At 43.9% G+C, this 19,497-nt stretch overlaps 1 protein-coding gene across 1 annotated transcript in view; it reads right to left on the bottom strand.

The window, feature by feature from the left end:
• Positions 1-19,497, bottom strand: part of LOC139172545 (syntaxin-binding protein 4-like) — a 113,886-nt gene that overhangs the window by 10,608 nt on the left and 83,781 nt on the right. The window contains exons 15-20 of the mRNA XM_070761697.1: positions 19,184-19,276; positions 16,040-16,105; positions 14,554-14,742; positions 7,126-7,242; positions 1,700-1,746; positions 533-672 (exon numbers count right to left, since the gene is read on the bottom strand). Of these exons, the coding sequence (XP_070617798.1) occupies positions 533-672; positions 1,700-1,746; positions 7,126-7,242; positions 14,554-14,742; positions 16,040-16,105; positions 19,184-19,276 (652 nt within the window). The remainder of the gene's footprint in view (positions 1-532; positions 673-1,699; positions 1,747-7,125; positions 7,243-14,553; positions 14,743-16,039; positions 16,106-19,183; positions 19,277-19,497) is intronic.

The following is a 19,497-nucleotide window of genomic DNA, read 5'->3' as shown; positions in this document are numbered from 1 at the left end:
CCAGTAAATGATCAGCTCCATCCAGTGACCCTGGCTCCATCCTAATTCAAGGGAATATAGGATCATAAAATGTATTTCTGAATACTTTTCAAGATGTATAGCTCTTGTCAAGACTGAAAGTTACAGTCACTGCTAGTACACAGCATATTCCCATTTATAGATACCAAATGTCTCTGAACTACTACAGAGATGTTGATACAGTCCGCCCGCAAGGCTCAGCTTCAAGAGGAGTGTACCAACACTCCGAGAATTAAAGGGAAGGGATCGGGAGGCTGGGGTGGAAGCGGAGGTTTTATTTAAAGAAGCAAGACAGCTGGGGTGGGGGAGGAGGAGAGTTAAAATGCACAGTATTGTACATCGGATGGCCGCAGGAAAACCCATGGTGTTAAAAAAAAACATGGAGTATTTTTTTCATTAATATTTTTTGAAAACCCGTGGTATAGCCCTTCTGCGAAAGTCGGACCTGCAAAAGTCAAGGGACCACTGTAATAGCCAAAAAAGATACTGGTCTTTGCCTATAAATGGAACTTACCATCTCTTGCATCACTTGACAATGAGTTATTCTCCAACAATTCATTGCCTTCTGTGATCAACATTCTGGCAAGTTCTGAAGAGAGAAGGGTAGTTTCTGAGACATCTTTTGGATTGTCCTCATCCTCTTGGCTGTCAATCCTTAGGAGGGAAAATGTGATTGTCTGTGAATTCCTACTTGGTAGTGTAATGGACTATGAGAATAACCTTGGGAGACAGAAGATCCATAGCCTAGACTAGGAGTCAGCAACCTGCGGCTCTGGAGCTGCATGTGGCTTTTTCATCCCTCTGATGCAGCTCCCTGTTGCCAGTCAGCACCACAATTTTGAGAGAAGCTTTCGGTTGGAGGAGAAGGAAGCAGGACATGTCAGAAGGGACTCCGAGGCAGTGATGGTGAACCTTTTTTCCTTGGGTGCCGAAAGAGCATGTGTGCATGCTATCACACATGTGCAAGTGCCCATGCCCATAATTCAATGTCTGGGGAAGGTGAAAACAGCTTCCCCCACCCCCTAGAGGCCCTGTGGAGGCCAAAAATGGCCTGTTTCCCAACTTCTGGTGGACCCAGTAGGCTCATGTTTCACCCGCCCCAGGTTCCAAAGGCTGCCCTCCCCCATCCCCCGGAGGCTCTCTGGAAGCCAAAAACGCCCTCCCAGAGCCTCTGTGCAAGCAAAAATCAGCTAGCCAGCATACACATGCACATTGGAGCTGAGTTAAGGCAATGGCTTGTGTGCCAGAAGATATGGCTCCATGTGCCAACTATGGCACCCATTGCCATCACTACTCTATGGCAAGGGGAGGGTTTTCTGACCAGCTCCACAATTGATTGGGCTTTTAGGTAGAATAAGTAGAGGAAAATAGATGCTGCAATAGGAGAAGATTCTATGGTGGGGAAACTGGACTTCCCGTTAGCTCCAGAATTGAACGGGGAGCTTCCAGTTAGGACCTTTGTGGGTTTTTGAGTGTTGAAAGTTATTGACCCCTGGCCTAGCCCAGAGGCACCTGGAAATCTACAATTGCTGTAAACTGATGGAGAAAGCATCTCAGAAGGGACCAGTTTTCTGGAAAGTAAAGGTAAACCACTTTTGATGCAATGATGACCTGGATAGCTGAGAATCTTCATAGATATATTTACACACGTGGTAAGAATGAAGCTCAAGGAAATTCTTACCTCTTTTTTGGTAAAGAACAAGATGAGCTGAGTAATCTCTGGGCATGCTGGTTAAAAAGAAAGTATGAAAAATGGTGTCAGCATTGCAGAAACCTGGCCTCATCAATACTAGCAAGCGTCTCTTTTCTTTGCTGAATGTTTATGGCTCCCTCCAAAGAAAGATCCATTTTTTTCCACCGAGAAGAAAAATAGAAACAAAAATTGCTTTAAGTCAAGTTTAACTTAAAGTTCAAAATTAGATCAAGGTCAGTCATTTTAGTGCTAAAGTTCAGCTGCAAAAGTGTGGGAAAAAAGAGTATTTGATGCTCAAACTTTAATCTTTGGACAGGAGATATGTTTTTATTGGAAAAATAAATATCCTTTCCCCCATCAAAATAAGGACATGCATGGTGTTAGTGTCAAAATCAAAGGGAGATAGCAGCAATATACCGCTTCACAGTGCTTTGCAACCCCTCTCTAAGTGGATAAACATAATCAGCCTCTTGCCCTCAACAATCTGGGTCCTCATTTTACGCACCTCGGATGGATGGAAGGTTGAGCCAACCTTGAACCTGGTGAGGATTGAACTGCTGGGAGTTGGCAGAATTAACCTGCAACACTGCATTATAATCACTGCACCACCATGGCTTTTCTCATCCATTGTTAGTTTAATTTTAAACTCTCTCCTTTCCTAAGATAAAAAGCTCTTCCCCCCAGTTTGTCCAGCATGTGACTGTGAATTTAAATCTATTACAATATCAGTTGTTATCCTGATGTGATTTCTTCTACACAAGTTTCCCCAATGCACATTTTTCAGCCTAAAGCCCTGTGATTTATTTTTAAACTCTAATTTCAAACTTCTGCATCCTTTTTTTGGGGTGTGTGTGTGTGCACAATCTATTCGACACACATTCTTTTTTGGCCGCAAATAAATGGTCGCAGCCAAAAAGTGGTGATCAAGGCTCAGCTGTGGCTCCAGAACAATGGACCGACAGATTGAATAGTCCTTAGAAGGAAATGCCCACAGCCACTCGGTCTTGTCTGGGTTGAGTTTGATCCTGTTGGCCCCCATGCTGTAAGAACTACTGTGTGTAGTAGGAACTGTATATTCACATACTGGTTTGTATATGTATACATATTGAGAAGATTGATTTATGTATTTGTGAACGACTAGGATTGTTACTGACTATGATATTTGCTAAATGTAAATAATATTTATATACTCAAGCTATCTGATCTGGTTCTATGTAATACTGCTCATATCTCTGAGTTATTAGCTGGATATCTTCTACCTCCACGTGTTCCTCTGCAGTCGTTAAGGGAGCCCAGGGCCGCCGATAGGCTAGTATTACTGGTACTGGCGTCAGGGGCCCGGCCAAATTGAAAAATGGGAGGGGCTCAGTTTTAGCCCGCCACCATGTGCCGGCCCCCTGGCGCCCGCAGCAGTCATTGTGCCCAGCACCGTTCCCTGCTGTAGGCTGCACACGCCTGTGCCAGCGTATCCTAAAACGCCCCCCCCAGCACCCTTTTCCAAGGGTGTGCACGGAGCCGCGTCTGCCCCCGCCCCCCCACGCCACTAGCCCCCTTGCGCCCCTGGCTACTCGCCGCTGCTCCCCACCCGCCCGATCTGCCTCTCTTTCTCCTCCGCTTCCCACCTTCACCGAGAGCGCTTTCATCCCGGGCTCTCAGCAAGGGGGCTGGAGGAAAGGCGGGGCAGGCGTTCTCACAGCGGGGGCCAGCGAAGGTGATTTTTAATGTCAGGTGCGCGCGCCGGCGTGCGCTCTCCCCATCCCCCTGCCAGCCCACCCGGAACATTCAAAGTAAGCCGGCGAAGGTTTTTCTTACTTTGAATGTTCCGGGCAGGCTGGCAGGGGGATGGGGAGAGCGTGCGCCAGCCTGCGCGCCCGACACTGAAAATTGCCTTCGCCAGCCTCTGGAGAACGAAAGAGAGTGAGAGCGACAGAGCAAGATAGAGAGAAAGGGAGAAAGAGAGAAGGAGAAAGAGGGGAGAGAGAAAGAGATAGCAAGAGAGAGAGAACGAGAGAGAGAAAGAGTGAGAGAGAGAAAGCAAGAGAGAGAGAGAGAAAACAAGAGAGGGAAAATGAGAAAAAGAGAGAGAGAGCAAGAGGGGGAGAGATAGAGAAAGAGAGAGAAAGAAAGAAAGAGAGAGAGAGAGAGAGAGATGAGAGAGGAAGGAAGAGAGTGAGAGAGAGGAAGAAAGAGAGAGAGAAGAGTGGAAGGAAGAGAGAGAGAAATGATAGAAAAAAGGAGAGAAAAAAGAGAAATGAGAAAATGATTGAGGCAGAGAATGACAGGAAAGAGAGAGAAACAGAGAGAGAAGTGACTCTTGATTTAAAGCATATGGTAAAAGCACTTAAATAATAACAGAAAAAAACCCCAGCCCTCACCTGTTTTTATTAATAGTTTTGCTGGTTGTTTTAGTTTTAATAGTAATGGATTTTGTTTTTTTTTAATTATTAATTTCTTTTAATAAAAAAGAAGGGATTTATTTCTATCTATCTATCTATCTATCTATCTATCTATCTATCTATCTATCTATCTATCTATCTATCTATCTATCTATCATCTATCTATGCCGCCCAGTCCCAAGTTTTTCCTTATTTCCAGATTGCATTTCCTCTTGGTGAGGTTCTGCCCATTGCTTCTTGTACTACCTTCAGGTGGCATGGAGAATAAATAAATGCCATCTGCTCTGTGGCAGCCCTTTAAAGATTGGGAAACTACTATTATATTCGCCCTCAGTTTTCTATTTGTTGAGCTAAACATACTCGTTCTCTTAGCCCTTGTTCATAGGATTTAGCCTCTAGGTCAGGGGTGTCAAACTCAATTTCATTGAGGGCCACATCAGGGCTGTGTTTGACCTCAGAGGGCCGGGGCAGGGCTTGCCTGGGGTGTGTGGCCATGGTGGGCATAGCACAGGATTTGGGGGGCAGTAGCTTTTAAATGGCGGGGGGGCAGATGGCGGCCCTGAGTGAGCGAATTTGGTTTCCCTCATTGACTTTGCTTGTCAGAAGTCAGTTGGGAAGTTGGAAATCAGGATCACACAATCCTGAGACCATTGTAAATGCATGCCAATTGCCAAGTGCCCAGATTGTGATCATGTGACTGTGGGGGGATGCTGCAACGATCATAAATGCAAGGACTAGTCATAAGCCACTTTCTTTCATGGTTATTGTAGCACTGAATGGTTTTTAAACAATTGTTAAACAATCTTCTTGAAATAAATGGGATTATCTGGGCCAGGGGTGGGCAGGCCAAGTGCCTATACAACCTGTAGTCCCAAAGATGCTTTTTCAACTGGACTCTCTGGAAATAATGTTAATGTTATCATTACTATTAGAATAGAATTGTTACATCTGCCACAAGAATATTGTTCCCAAATCAATCTGGATGGTAGCATGGAACAGATTATAGGTAGCCCTTGATTTGCAATCATTTGTTTAACACCCATTCAAAATTATCACCATCATCATTTAACAACCCCATAATTCTATGTGGGGTGGAGTCTGGGCAACTGAATGGAGCTAGTAGAGTATTTACTGGCTGGATGCCCTTCCTGTTGTCATTGCGGAGTTTTGTTCAGCAGATATATCCTCATTGTACCTAGAGAGATAAATATCTGCCTTAACCTAGGGTTAGTGCTACTTGGGTTTGGCAATATATAAAATAAACCAACAATGTATGCTTAAATGTATTAGAACACTATTGATTTAAGAGCTAATGTTACGGTTTGCCACAAGAGGGAGCCAGAAGCGTGATTCTCTCCCGCTCAACTATTCTCTGCTATTTCTGTTTTGTCTTTGTGACCATGCTGTAGTAAGAACTGTGAGTTCAAATAATGGTTTATGTATTTGTAAGCTGGACAAGTAAGCTTATAATATTGTCTATGTATTGAGATGTATTGACTGATTTGACTGTGTATGACTAGGACTGTTTTGACTAAGGTATTTGCAAAAGTAAATAATATTTTATAAACTAAATGTAACTGGATTGTATTACTGAATTACTACTCGTATCTCTGAGCTATCAGCTGGATATCACATTTCCTCTGTGTACGTGTATCTTTGACAACTCTGCACACTCCTTAACACCTAGGATCAGTGGTGAAATCCAATTTTTTCTTTCTACTGGTTCAGTAGGCGTGGCTTGGTGGGTGTGGCAGAGGAAGGATACTGCAAAATCTCCATTCCCTATCCACTGTGGGGCCAGCCAGAGAGGTAGTATTTGATAGTTCTCTGAACTACTCAAAATTTCCACTACCGGTTCTCTGAACTACTTAAAAATTTCTGCTACCGGTTTTCCAGAACCTGTCAGAACCTGCTGGATTTCACAACTGCCTAGGATCAAACTCCCAGCCTCCTGATTGTGAAGCAAGAGTGCCCCCTCAAGGCCACTGCACAACTCTATTCAAAGTTATAATAACCCTGGGAAAAAATGTCTTCCAAATGTGCTTTTCCAAGAGGCAACTGGACTTTCTGGAAAGATGCTAATTCAAGAGAAATAGTAGGCTGGACTTCCCGGAAAGTCTGGCTGCTTTTTGAAAAAGCATCTTTGGCACAAGCCTGAGTTGGATGACTGAGAATCTCTATGGACCAGTGATGGGGAACCTTTTTTTCCTTGGGTGCTGAAAGTGTGCCCCCACACCCCACACATGCGTGTGCCTGCCCCTGTGCAGAAAATCCCCTGTTTCCTGTTTCCCGACTTCCAGTGGGCTCTTTAGGCCTGTTTTTCACCCTCCCCAGATGCCAGAGGCTTTCTTGGAGCCTGGAAAGGGCGAAAACAGCCTACCCCAGACCCCCTGGAGGTCCTCTGGAGGCCAAAAAAACCCTCCCAGAGCCTCAGCACAAGCCAAAAATTATAAAGGGGGCAACGGCTCACGTGCCAGTAGATATGGCTCTCCTGCCACCTGTGGCATGCGTGCCATAGGTTTGCCATCATGGCCATAGACATTTACATCATGTGGATTCAATGCTCAGAATTCCCGAGCCATTCCTAAGAGCATGGCTGGTTCAGGAATTCTGGGAGTTGAAGTCTACAGCCAGTAAAGGACCCACTGATGCCCACCCTTCATCTAGACTAGTGGTTCTCAACCTTGGGGTCAGGACCCCTTTGGGGGGGTCGAATGACCATTTCACAGGGGTCACCTAAGATCATGGGAAAAGACAAATTCCCAATGGTGTTAGCAACTAAAGCTTCTATTCTGGCATCTTGGAACATATTTTTACAATCCAACCAAACAGGCATTTACGTGGGGTATCCCTCTGACTTCTTGCCAATCAGCTTAAAGATCTGTTGGAAGAATTGGTGCTAAACTTATAGTTGGAGGTCACCACAAGATGAGGAACTGTATTAACAGATCGTGGCATTAGAAAGGTTGAGAACCACTGATCTAGACACTGAGCTCTGATTGAATCTGAACAGATCACCTGAACAAACAAGAGCAGTTTCCTGTTGTAAATTTCCAGGTGCCTCTGGGCAACCTCAGACTTCTGTAACTGTTCATTCACCGACGACAGGTGTTTCTTCAGTTCTAAGGCATCATTCTGATTTTGGGGGGAAATAGAAGAAGAGACAAAAGATAGAAGGAAGGAAGGGGTTGGAAGAGAAGACAATTAGTTTTACACACATTTGCAAAATCAGTTTTGCTCCAGAACCAAAATATTAGTAAAAATATGATGGTGAAGAGTCTGTCTATAAGGCAGTCTATAAGACAACGAGTCAGTTGAGGTGACTGGGGCTAAACGTCTTTGTCCATCAGTCTGGGGGAAGTTTGACTTGGTGACACCTGATGAAGTGGACAAGGCCATTGGAGCTGTGAGTTCCGCCACCTGTTTGCTGGATCCGTGTCCCTCTTGGTTGGTTTCGGCCAGTCGAGAGGTGACAAGGAGCTGGGTCCAGGAGGTTGTCAACGCCTTCTTGGGGAGGGGGTCCTTTCTGGCCCTTTATAAGGAGGCACTTGTGCGCCCCCTCCTCAAGAAGCCTTCCCTGGACCCAGCCGTGTTTAATAACTACCGTCCAGTCTCCAACCTTCCCTTTATGGGGAAGGTTGTTGAGAAGGTGGTGGCGCTCCAACTCCAGCGGTCCTTGGAAGAAGCCGATTATCTAGGTCCTCAGCAGTCTGGATTCAGGCCCGGCTACAGCACAGAAACTGCTTTGGTTGCGTTGATGGATGATCTCTGGCGGGCCCGGGACAGGGGCTTGTCCTCTGTCCTGGTGCTTCTTGACCTCTCAGCGGCTTTCGATACCATCGACCATGGTATCCTTCTGCGCCGGCTGGAGGGGTTGGGAGTGGGAGGCACTGTTCTTCAGTGGTTCTCCTCCTACCTCTCTGGTCAGTCGCAGTCGGTGTTAGTGGGGGGTCAGAGGTCGACCCCTAGGTCCCTCCCTTGTGGGGTGCCTCAGGGGTCGGTCCTCTCCCCCCTGCTATTCAATATCTACATGAAACCGCTGGGTGAGATCATCCAAGGGCATGGGGTGAGGTATAATCAATACGCCGATGATACCCAGTTATACATCTCCACCCCATGTCCAGTCAATGAAGCAGTGGAAGTGATGTGCCAGGGACTGGAGGCTGTTGGGGCCTGGATGGGTGTCAACAAACTCAAACTCAACCCAGACAAGATGGAGTGGCTGTGGGTCTTGCCTCCCAAGGACAATTCCATTTGTCCGTCCATTACCCTGGGTGGGGGAACTACTGACCCCCTCAGAGAGGGTTCGCAACTTGGGTGTCCTCCTCGATCCACAGCTGACATTGGAACATCATCTTTCGACTGTGGCGAGGAGGGCGTTTGCCCAGGTTTGCCTGGTGCACCAGTTGCGGTCCTATTTGGACAGGGAGTCATTGCTCACAGTCACTCATGCCCTCATCACCTCGAGGTTCGATTACTGCAACACTCTCTACATGGGGCTACCTCTGAAAAGTGTTCGGAAACTTCAGATCGTGCAGAACGCAGCCGCGAGAGCCATTGTGGGGCTTCCAAGATTCGCCCACGTTTCTTCAACATTCCGTGACTTGCATTGGCTGCCGATCAGTTTCCGGTCACAATTCAAAGTGTTGTTAAAGGTCATAACCTCCGGAACCGCCTGCTAGCGCATGAATCCCAGCGACCGATAGGGTCCCACAAAGTTGACCTTCTCCAGGTCCCGTTGACTAAACAATGTTGTTTAGTCAACTGCAGCATCACAAAGCTTAGTACCGGGAATAATACATGCATTGATGGGAATAAGGAGATCGCTGACCATTTCAATAGCTACTTCTGTTCAGTTTTCTCAAAAGACACCTTACAAAATAATACTATAGAGGGATATAGCATTGCTTCCAGCTGTACGGATTCAGCTCCAGTGATCTTAGAAGCCGATGTCTTAGAAGAACTTGAACAATTAAAGATAAATAAGGCAATGGGTCCAGATGGCATCCACCCCAGAGTTCTTAAAGAACTAAGATCTGTCATTGCTACCCCCCTGACTGATTTGTTTAACCAATCCCTGTTAACAGGAGATGTTCCTGAGGATTGGAGAATGGCCAATGTTGTGCCTATCCACAAGAAGGGCAGTAGAGAAGAAGCTGGTAACTACAGGCCAGTTAGCTTGACATCAGTTGTAGTTAAAATGATGGAGACTCTACTCAAAAAGAGGATAAATCAGCACCTAAAAAACAATAACTTATTGGACCCAAATCAGCATGGCTTTACTGAAGGCAAATCATGTCAGACTAATCTCATTGATTTCTTTGACTATGTCACAAAGGTGTTGGATCAAGGTGGTGCCGTGGATATTGCCTATCTGGACTTCAGCAAAGCCTTTGATACGGTTCCACATAAAGAGCTGATAGATAAATTAGTGAAGATTGGACTTAATCCCTGGATAGTTCAGTGGATTTCAAGCTGGCTGAAGCATAGACATCAGAGAGTTATTGTTAATGGCGAGTATTCTGAGCAGAGACAGGTTACAAGCGGTGTGCCACAAGGGTCTGTTCTGGGTCCTATTCTTTTTAATATGTTTGTGAGTGACATAGGGGAAGGTCTGGTAGGGAAGGTTTGCCTATTTGCTGATGACTCTAAAGTGAGCAATAGGGTTGATATTCCTGGAGGGGTCTGTAATATGGTAAATGATTTAGCTTTACTAGATAAATGGTCAAAGCAATGGAAACTGCAGTTTAATGTTTCCAAATGTAAAATAATGCACTTGGGGAAAAGGAATCCTCAATCTGAGTATTGCATTGGCAGTTCTGTGTTAGCAAAAACTTCAGAAGAGAAGGATTTAGGGGTAGTGATTTCTGACAGCCTCAAAATGGGTGAGCAGTGTGGTCGGGCAGTAGGAAAAGCAAGTAGGATGCTTGGCTGCATAGCTAGAGGTATAACAAGCAGGAAGAGGGAAATTGTGATCCCCTTATATAGAGCGCTGGTGAGACCACATTTGGAGTACTGTGTTCAGTTCTGGAGACCTCACCTACAAAAAGATATTGACAAAATTGAACGGGTCCAAAGACGGGCTACAAGAATGGTGGAAGGTCTTAAGTATAAAACGTATCAGGAAAGACTTAATGAACTCAATCTGTATAGTCTGGAAGACAGAAGGAAAAGGGGGGACATGATCGAAACATTTAAATATGTTAAAGGGTTAAATAGGGTTCAGGAGGGAAGTGTTTTTAATAGGAAAGTGAACACAAGAACAAGGAGACACAATCTGAAGTTAGTTGGGGGAAAGATCAAAGGCAACATGAGAAAATATTATTTTACTGAAAGAGTAGTAGATCCTTGGAACAAACTTCCAGCAGACGTGGTTGGTAAATCCACAGTAACTGAATTTAAACATGCCTGGGATAAACATATATCCATCCTAAGATAAAATACAGAAAATAGTATAAGGGCAGACTAGATGGACCATGAGGTCTTTTTCTGCTGTCAGTCTTCTATGTTTCTATGTTTGGCGAGCCCCAGGGGAAGAGCCTTCTCTGTGGCGGCCCCAGCCCTCTGGAACCAACTCCCCCCCGGAGATTAGAACTGCCCCCACCCTCCCTGTCTTTCGTAAACTACTCAAGACTCATTTATACTGCCAGGCATGGGGGAGTTGAGATAGCTCTTCCCCCTAGGCCATTACAAGTTATGCATGGTATGTTTGTGTGTATGTTTGGTTTTACAATAGGGGTTTGTAGTTGTTTTCATTATTGGATTGTACATGTTGTGTTTATTATTGTTGTTAACCGCCCCGAGTCTACGGAGAGGGGCGGCATACAAATCCAATGAATTATTATTATTATTATTATTATTATTATTATTATTATTATTATTATTATTAATTATTTAACCTCTCGACAAAAGGTCTCTACCAATTAGCTTGTACCAGGGAAGAGTTATGTGGGGGGTTTTCTGTCCTGTTTGCCTTTTGTATACCCACCACCACCACCCCATGCTTCTCAGAATGAGAAAATGAGGCCTGTGCATGTGCAGGGACTGGGAAGGATTGTGCACATGGGCAGCACAGGGGGATTTGTGCATGCTTGGAGGGGGTTGGGCACGTGCATGCATACTAGCACACACACACAACCCCTTTTGGCATGCAAAACAAAAATGGTTTGCCATCACTGACCTATACCATTTCAGATAAGCAACTGTCTAGTCTAGTCTGTTCTTAAAAACACATCCAGTGATAAAGCACCTACAACTTCTGGTGGCAAGTTGTTCTAATGGTTAATTGTCCTCACTTTGTTAAGAAGTTCCTCCTTAATTCTAGGTTGCTCCTCTCCTTGATTAGTTGTTAGGTGAATCCCTACAGTTATTTAAGTTAGTAACATGGCTGTTAAATGAATCTGACTTCCCCATTGACTCGGCTTGTCAGAAGATCATGAAAGCGGAAGGTGTGACCTGGGAACACTGCAACTGTCATAAATATGAATCAGTTAGCAAGCAACTCAGTATGGTAAGTGTGAAAAACAGTCCTAAGCACTGTTCCCTCTAAGGTGCGCACCTGCACAGTGGTGCACCCAAAACCCAATTGTGGCACAGGGTTTTCAAACACCGCGCAGGGGTTGCTGTTTCTTCCCAAGCTGTCAGGGGTGGAGAAACCCTTGTGGGCTCTGAGCTCTGCCCGGCTTCTCCGGCTCTGGGGACCACACCCAGTCGCCCACCTCTGCCGATTTTCTTCCCACTTTACGGCGCCGAGCGGGTTCTGAGGTGGACTTCAAGGGCAAAAAAACTCCAGGAAGCTTGGTCAGAGCGGAGGATCCTCTTGAGGTAAACAGTGGGGAGTTGGGTGGGGAAGAGCGGCAAAGGCTTTTCTCCACCAAATGGCATGTGCGAGTGAGCTACCCGTTCTGCTGTCGGCCCTCTCCACACATACACATATATACACACACACACACACACACTCCCTGCTTCTCCCCCCCGGCGCATGGCGCGCGCGGGGGGGGGGAGAAGTTGATTGCTTTCTGTGGTACATAGTAGGTACACAGAAATGAGAGTAGACCTGGAGGGAGAGAATGAGAGAGAGGGAAAAGAGAGAGAGAGAGAAAGAAAAGGGAAAGAGAGGGAGGGAAAGAGAAGTGGAGAGGAAGGAGGGAGGGAAGGAAGGAAGGAAGGGAAGAAGGAGAAATGGAGGGAACAAGGAAGAAAGGAAGCAAGGAGGGAAGGAAGGAGGAAGAATGAAATGAATGGATGGACAGAAGAAGGAAGGACTTTGGGGTGTGTGTGTAATTTAAAAAAAAATTTCTCTCAACATACATTCAAACAATACAGTGTATCATCTAATTTTCCATGAATAAAATGTGGTATTTTGTTAATTAGTATCAATCATCAAAAAAGTTGCAAAACTTTTCTTCTAATTTTGTCATCCAGTTACATTTTCTTTTAATTAAATTCCCTCCTTAATGTCCTTCAAAAAGTACTACACCAATTATATTTCTAACTTATTAACCATTATGCCAAAGTGCTTCCTTCTTTATACATTTTTCTATAAACCAATAAAACCTTGTATAGCCAATCAGATGTTAACAAAAGAAAATTAAAAACAAAACATAAACATATACGAATTTCAGACTTCTCCCCCCCCAAATAGCACATTTACCTAATCCCAAATTTAAAAATAATTTCAGACCGTCTAACATTTAGCCAATTAATACTTATCTACATTTCTTACTTAATTATTAGTCTTAAATTTCAGTCAATTTGAGGGAAAAAAGGGGAAAAATCTAAATATTCTCTATTTTCAATCAATTAAAAATCATTAACATCATTAACCTCCCCAACAATTCTAAATTCAATTCCATTTATGCATTAATCCAAATCAGTATCACCTACTACATCTTAGAATCAATACTTCTAACATTATTAAAACAGATCAGCAATTCCTAAATTCATATATCTAAATAGAAAAAATAATTAAAGTTAAAAAAGAGCAAACAAAACAATACAAGCTTAATCAACCGTACTCAAACTCCAATTTCTTTACTCTGAGCAGAACTTTGAACCGAACCCTTTTTTTTTGTATCCCCTTTTAATCCCCTTTTCCGTTTTATTCTTTCTATTCTTCCTTCTATGGAGTCACTTACACTGTCTCACCCTATAGCAGTGGTCCCCAAACTATGGCCTGTGGCCCACATGTGGCCCACTGTGGCCATTTACCGGCCTGCGGGTGAGTGAAGTTTTGGTGAGGGAGAGGGAAAAGAGAAAGAGAAAGAAAGAAAAAGGAGAGAGGGAGGGAAAGAGAAGTGGAGGGGAAGGAAGGAGAAATGGAGGGAACAAGGAAAAAAGGAAGGAAGGAAGAATGAAATGAATGAAGGGACAGAGGAAGGAAAGACTGTTTTTTGCGGGGGTAATTTTTTAAAAATGTTTCTCTTAACATACATTCAAACAACATAGTGTACCATCTAATTTTCCATGAATAAAATGCGGTATTTTGTTAGTAACTAATATCAATCATCAAAAAAGTTGCAAAAGGTTTTTTTTCTAATTTTGTCATCCAGTTACATTTTCTTTTAATTAAATTCCCTCCTTAATGTTCCTTCAAAAAGTACAACACCAATGATATTTCTAACTTATTAACCATTATTCCAAAGAGCTTCCTTCTTTCTTTATACATTTTTCTATAAACCAAGAAAACCTTGTATAGACAATCAGGTTAAAGACAATCAGGTTAAAGAAAATTAAAAACAAAACATAAACATATATGAATTTCAGACTCCCCCCCCTCTCTAAATAGTACGTTCCCATTTTGTTTTTCACTTTAAAATAAGGTATGTGCAGTGTGCATAGGGATTTGTTCATAGGGTTTTTTTTTATAGTCCAGCCCTCCAACAGTCCAAGGGAAAGTGAACTGGCCCCTGTGTAAAAGGTTTGGGAACTCCTGCCCTATAGGGTTGTAACTAATCATCTGGTATAGAAATTAACATAAAACCTTGAAAAAGCTCTAGGGCAGTGTTGGCAAACCTTTTTTGCCTTGGGTCCCAACCCCTGCACACGTGTATGTGACCCCCCCCCCCCACTACCCAATCCCTCACATATGTGTGCAAGTCCACCACCACCCACTGATGTGCTGATGAGCAGACGGCAGAGGAGAGGAGAGCGGCGGAAAACTGTCCTTGGGATAGAAGAGCCAACCCTGCTACTGAAGCCCCAACCTAGCTCTGGGGATAAAAGACAAGGGACAGAGATGAATAAGTGTGGCAGACAACTATTCATCTCCTTGATGGACAGACTTGTTAGCCTGTAATGAGAAACTTTTTGTCAGGGCTGCTGACACTCCTAATAAAGGAATCATTGATTTCGGGGGGTTTGTCGTGTTTGGGGAGCTGGCTCAGAACACAGTGCAACCACAGTGCAAGGAAGGAAACCAGATGGTTCCTCTTGCTTTGGCCTGACCTCTGCATCCAAAAGCTGCTTGTTCTTCTTTCCGGTCAGCTGGGATTTCAGCTCCATAATCTCTGCTTCTAACAGGTGGATGACTTCTTCGTAATCTTGTTCCGCGCTCTGGGCTCGCCACCGGAAGACTTCTGCTGCTTGTAGCTTGTTGTGCAGACACTGGTTTTCTTGGAGAAAGCTCAACGCCTTCTAAGATTTGGGGAAGAAGATAAAAGAGATATAGAGGTCATGGTATATGCGAGAATTACCTTAGGAGACAGAAGGAAAAGCTGCAGACTAGACAAGGGTTAGATAAGAGCCAGAGGAACCCACAGAAGGAAAGTGGGCACTGTTCCCTCTATTTTTTGGGGGGGGTGGGCGGAAAAGTATAGTGTCTGAGCAGCAGTCCCTTTGGGACTGGGCGACACAGAAATAATAAATAAATAAACAAACAAACAAACAAACAAACAAACAAACAAATAAAAAACCCACCCTGTTTTGCCTCAGAGAATTTCAAAATAAAATACTGTACTGTGTGTCTATAACAGTGAGCTCATAATCGGGCAACTCTATCAATATCAAAATGCCACTTAAATAGTTGAGCTAGTTTCAAACTAGATTTTGATTTTCTTTCTCTCTTCCTTACTCCCATTCTTTTTCTTTCTCTTTTCCTTCCTCTCTTTTTTCTATCTGTTTCTCTCTCTTCCTCTCTCTCTCCTTCCCTCTCACTCTTTTCCTCTCGGCTTCTGGGCAGGTTTGGAAAACTCTGAGTTGATGATGATTTTTAAGTGAGCGATTGCTCACTGCTCAGCTTAGAGGGAACTATGAAAGTGGGTGGAGCAAACATCTTGGAAGGTAGTGTCCAGTAGTGGGTTGCTACTGGTATGGTAGAGGACGGTGCACCAGTAGCGAACGCTGCACTGGATGCCCAGCTTCAGTTCTCTTCCGTGCACATGTCCCAGTGTATTTTTGCTTCATGTGCATGCTCAGAAGAAAAATTTCATGAGAGTATGCACGCACGTACGAGATTTCATTGATTTTTGCGGTTTTTTGCATCTGCGCATATGCGTAAGCAAAAATATCAGTGAAAATAGCCAAAATCTCATGAGATTTGGCTTGCTGCACATGCACAGAATCCAAACCTTGCGTGAGGCAGCCATGCATGTGTCGGGAATGTGCACGCCTGCACTAGCCACTGAGGACCGTCCAGGTAGTGAGGTAAGTGGCAGCTCACCACCAGGCAGGGCCAACCAGAGTTGATATTTGCTGGTTGGCAAACCAGTCCAAATTTCCGCTACCAGTTCACACGAACTGGTAGTGAACCAGCTGAATACCACCACTGGTACCATTGTTTCTTCAAACGGTCACTAAATGAATGTTTATAAGTCAAGGACTACCTATATTTCAGAGTTCTAGCCTTGGGAGCTGTTGTCACAGTCATAAGCCTTAATCATGTACATCTTCAGGTCAATGAAACAGAGATGTGCAACCAGCCCCCATCACTGACCTGGTTCAATTTGTGATGCTCATCTTCCATAGACTTCTTATTGCTTTCCACCTCCTTCAGGAGAGACTGGGAAGGGAAGGAAGAGGAGGGAAAGGGAGGGGAAGGATGTTACAGTGTCATCAATCCAGACAGTGCTTTCTAAAAATGTAAATACTCCCCATTCCAGTGGACCTGTGACTTTATGTTCTTCAAACCTTCTCAGAGTTTGATAGTCTTTGTCATGATATCCTCAACTGCCAGCAAACCACATTATCCTGTCATGGCTTCCAATAGAAAGCAGCCTTCTTGACATCATTTTATCAAAAGTCAAAAGACTGATGCCCACATCATTAGGTAAAACCTACATGAGATCTATAAGAGCACACAGAGTTGGCCTTCTCCAAGTACCGTCGATTAAGCAATGCAGGTTGGCAGGGCCACAGGGGAGGGCCTTCTCTGTTGCTTCCCCGGCTCTATGGAATCAACTCTCCCCCCCCCAAGGTCCATGCTGCTCCCACCCTACTGGCCTTCTGTAAGGCCACAAAGACCTGGCTTTGCCAGCACACCTGGGGGGCCATGAATTAACAACTATCATGGCCAAATCGTATGAATGATTGTATGCATGTTGTTGTGATTGCTTAGTCTATGGGTTTTTAATTAAGGTTTTATAGTTTTTAGATTTTAAATTGGACTTCTTTTTATTGTTTTATATTTACATTGTTGTCGTAAAGCACCCTGAGTCCTTTGGGATTGGGCGGCATAGAAGTCTGTTTGTCTGTCTGTCTAAATAAATCAGTCAGTCAGTCAGTCAGTCAGTCAGTCAGTCAGTCAGTCAGTCAGTCAGTCAGTCAGTCAGTCAGTCAGTCAGTCAGTCAGTCAGTCAATCAGCCTACTCCAGTGATGGTGAACCTTTTATTCCTCGGGTGCCAAAAGAGCATAGGTGAGCACTATCACATATGCGTGAGTGCCCACACCCATAATTCAATGCCTGGGGAAGGCGAAAACAGATTCCCCCGTCCCTCTGGAGGTCCTCTGGAGGCCAGAAACGGTTTGTTTCCCAACTTCTGGTGGGCCCAGTAGGTTAGTGTTTCGCTCTTCCTAGGCTCCAAAAACTTATCTGGAGCTGGGGGAAAGTAAAAACACTATCCCACAGCACCCTGGAGGGTCTCTGGAAGCCCAAACCGCCCTCCCAGAGCCTCTGTGAGCCAAACATCTGGAAAGAGGATGGTGGAGTACTTACAGAGTGAAGAAAAGATAAAAATTATGTGCTTGTGAGTGAGGATGGCCGAAAGGGATTTCAGGTTTTTGTTTTTTGATTTTATTCTCAATGGAGCTAAAACTGCCAGAAATGGAAGCGGAAGCAGCTATTTAACGATGAGGCAAATAGCAAAAGGCTTTAGGATGCAGCAAATTGCCCAATGTTGGATTACTAAGTCGTTTAATGTTGTTCTTTTTGAATTTGGTTTTTTTTAAATTGGAGTCTATAAATTTTCTTTGTGAAGGCTATACTTCTTTTTTATTATAAACATTAAATGAAGAGGAATATTTTTACATCGGAAGATATGAAAGTTTGCCCGAGTCTACGGAGAGGGGCGGCATACAAATCCAATAAATAAATAAATAAATAAAATAAATCTTGTGGCCGGATCAATTATTGCAAGCAGTATATTTTTGACAGATGCTGGCCTTGGTGGAAGCATATCTCATTTGTTTTGGCTACATTTTTAGGAAGAAAGGAGGTCATCAGCTATGGCATGGAAGGAAGGAACATTTGTGATGAGATAACTGAACCGACTGAAAACACACTGGATAATATTACTTGAAAAGAGGCCTAAGACACTATAAGGAATATGAATATGGAAAACACAGATGACAGTAGTACTGTTAAAAAGAGGAAGAGGACTGAGCTTTATCACAAAGTTATAAATCATAAAAAGAATAAGACTATGTAAAATAATGAATTGTAATTATTAATGTTAAACTTAATTGGAATTTATTATGGAAGAAAAAAATAAATTAAACTAAAAAAATTTCTAAGAGATAAATAATGCTAAAATGGAATGGTTGAATAAGGAAGAGAAAATTGAAAATGGTTATGATTATTATGGATGATTAATATTTTTAATATTCTTATTGATTATTTGAATTATTGTTGTGTTTGGGCTAGGGCCAGCTGTTGCTCCCACAGATGGGAGAGATGCAGCACAAAGTGAGTGCGAAAGCCTGGCTGACAGCTAGGAAGATGTGGCAGACAGCCATGAGGATGAGGCCACTGGTTCAGAGGAGTTGGCAGACAGCAAGCAGGACCCAGCAGACAGCCCAGTGGATTTGGCCGGCAGTCCCTCAGACAGTCTCTCTTCCTTGGATTCCTCTGCAGACCAGCTGATAGACATGCATAGCTGAAGAGCCATGCAAAGGAGGGCTCAATTGAAGGATTACATCAGAGTAGCACCTCGGCTGGGTGTGGTTCTTATACTGAGGGCTGGGTGTGGTTCCCTTAATGAGGGCTAAAGGTATAAAAGGGAACAGAGGCACAAGGCAAACTGTGGCTGTTTATCTGTGTTACTTTGTGGTTCCTGCTCTGAAGTTTCTATTCCATGCCTTTGGATTTCAACCCAGCCTTTTCAGGCACGTGGGAGGTGAAACCTCTGGGACTTGCTGTTTGCTCTAAAGATTCAAAGGACTCCTGAAACGTTTCTGCTCCATGCAGGTTGTCTTTGTTTGCTTTTTCCTGTGTTTTGTATTTGGCTGAATTATGCCTTGCACTATCATTATTTCCTGACACTAAGGACTGTTTTGGTTAACCCTTTTTTGTTTGTTTAATACAAGTTTGCTGATTAGAAGAGCACATGTGTGTTTGATTTCTTTTCCTTGGACTGTTGCGAATTGCCTGAACCCAGTCAGGCAGAACAATTATAAGATTATTATGTGATTTATAATGATAAATAAAAAATAGGAAGGGGAAAAGGGAGATAATAAAGTAATGATTATTAAAGGAGGATTAATCTGGGGTAAATAAATAGTATTGATTATCTGTAAACCACTTAGAGAAGGCTGTAAAGCACTGTGAAGTAGCATATAAGTCTAAGTGCTGCTGCTATTGCTATTATGCGAATGACCATCATCAACTGACATGAAATGAAGCCTTCTGGTCGACACCCTTACCTTAAGCCTCTGGACCTCCTCCTGTAACACCACCATTTCCAGATGTAGGTTATCCAGCTTCTCGTTCTCATTGGAACTGAGAGAGTCAGACATCTGTAAAGAGACGTTTGGCGCAGCCAAGAATGCTGATGAGTAAGCCAAACCTATCTGCTAGCATGCGTGCATACGCCATTCCCTCACCCCATGAATGTACAACCCCCCGCGCTGCCCATGCACATGTGTACAATCCCCCCCATCCCTGCGCATGAGCACAAGCCTCACTGAAACCTGGGACAGTGAAAAAATTACCCAAGGGACAAACCAGAGGTTCCGAA

Source organism: Erythrolamprus reginae, chromosome 9 (genome assembly GCF_031021105.1).
Source record: "Erythrolamprus reginae isolate rEryReg1 chromosome 9, rEryReg1.hap1, whole genome shotgun sequence".
NCBI classification, from domain to species: Eukaryota; Metazoa; Chordata; class Lepidosauria; order Squamata; family Dipsadidae; genus Erythrolamprus; species Erythrolamprus reginae.
Note: the sequence above shows the minus strand (reverse complement) of the source record. Positions and strands in the feature narration are given on the sequence as shown.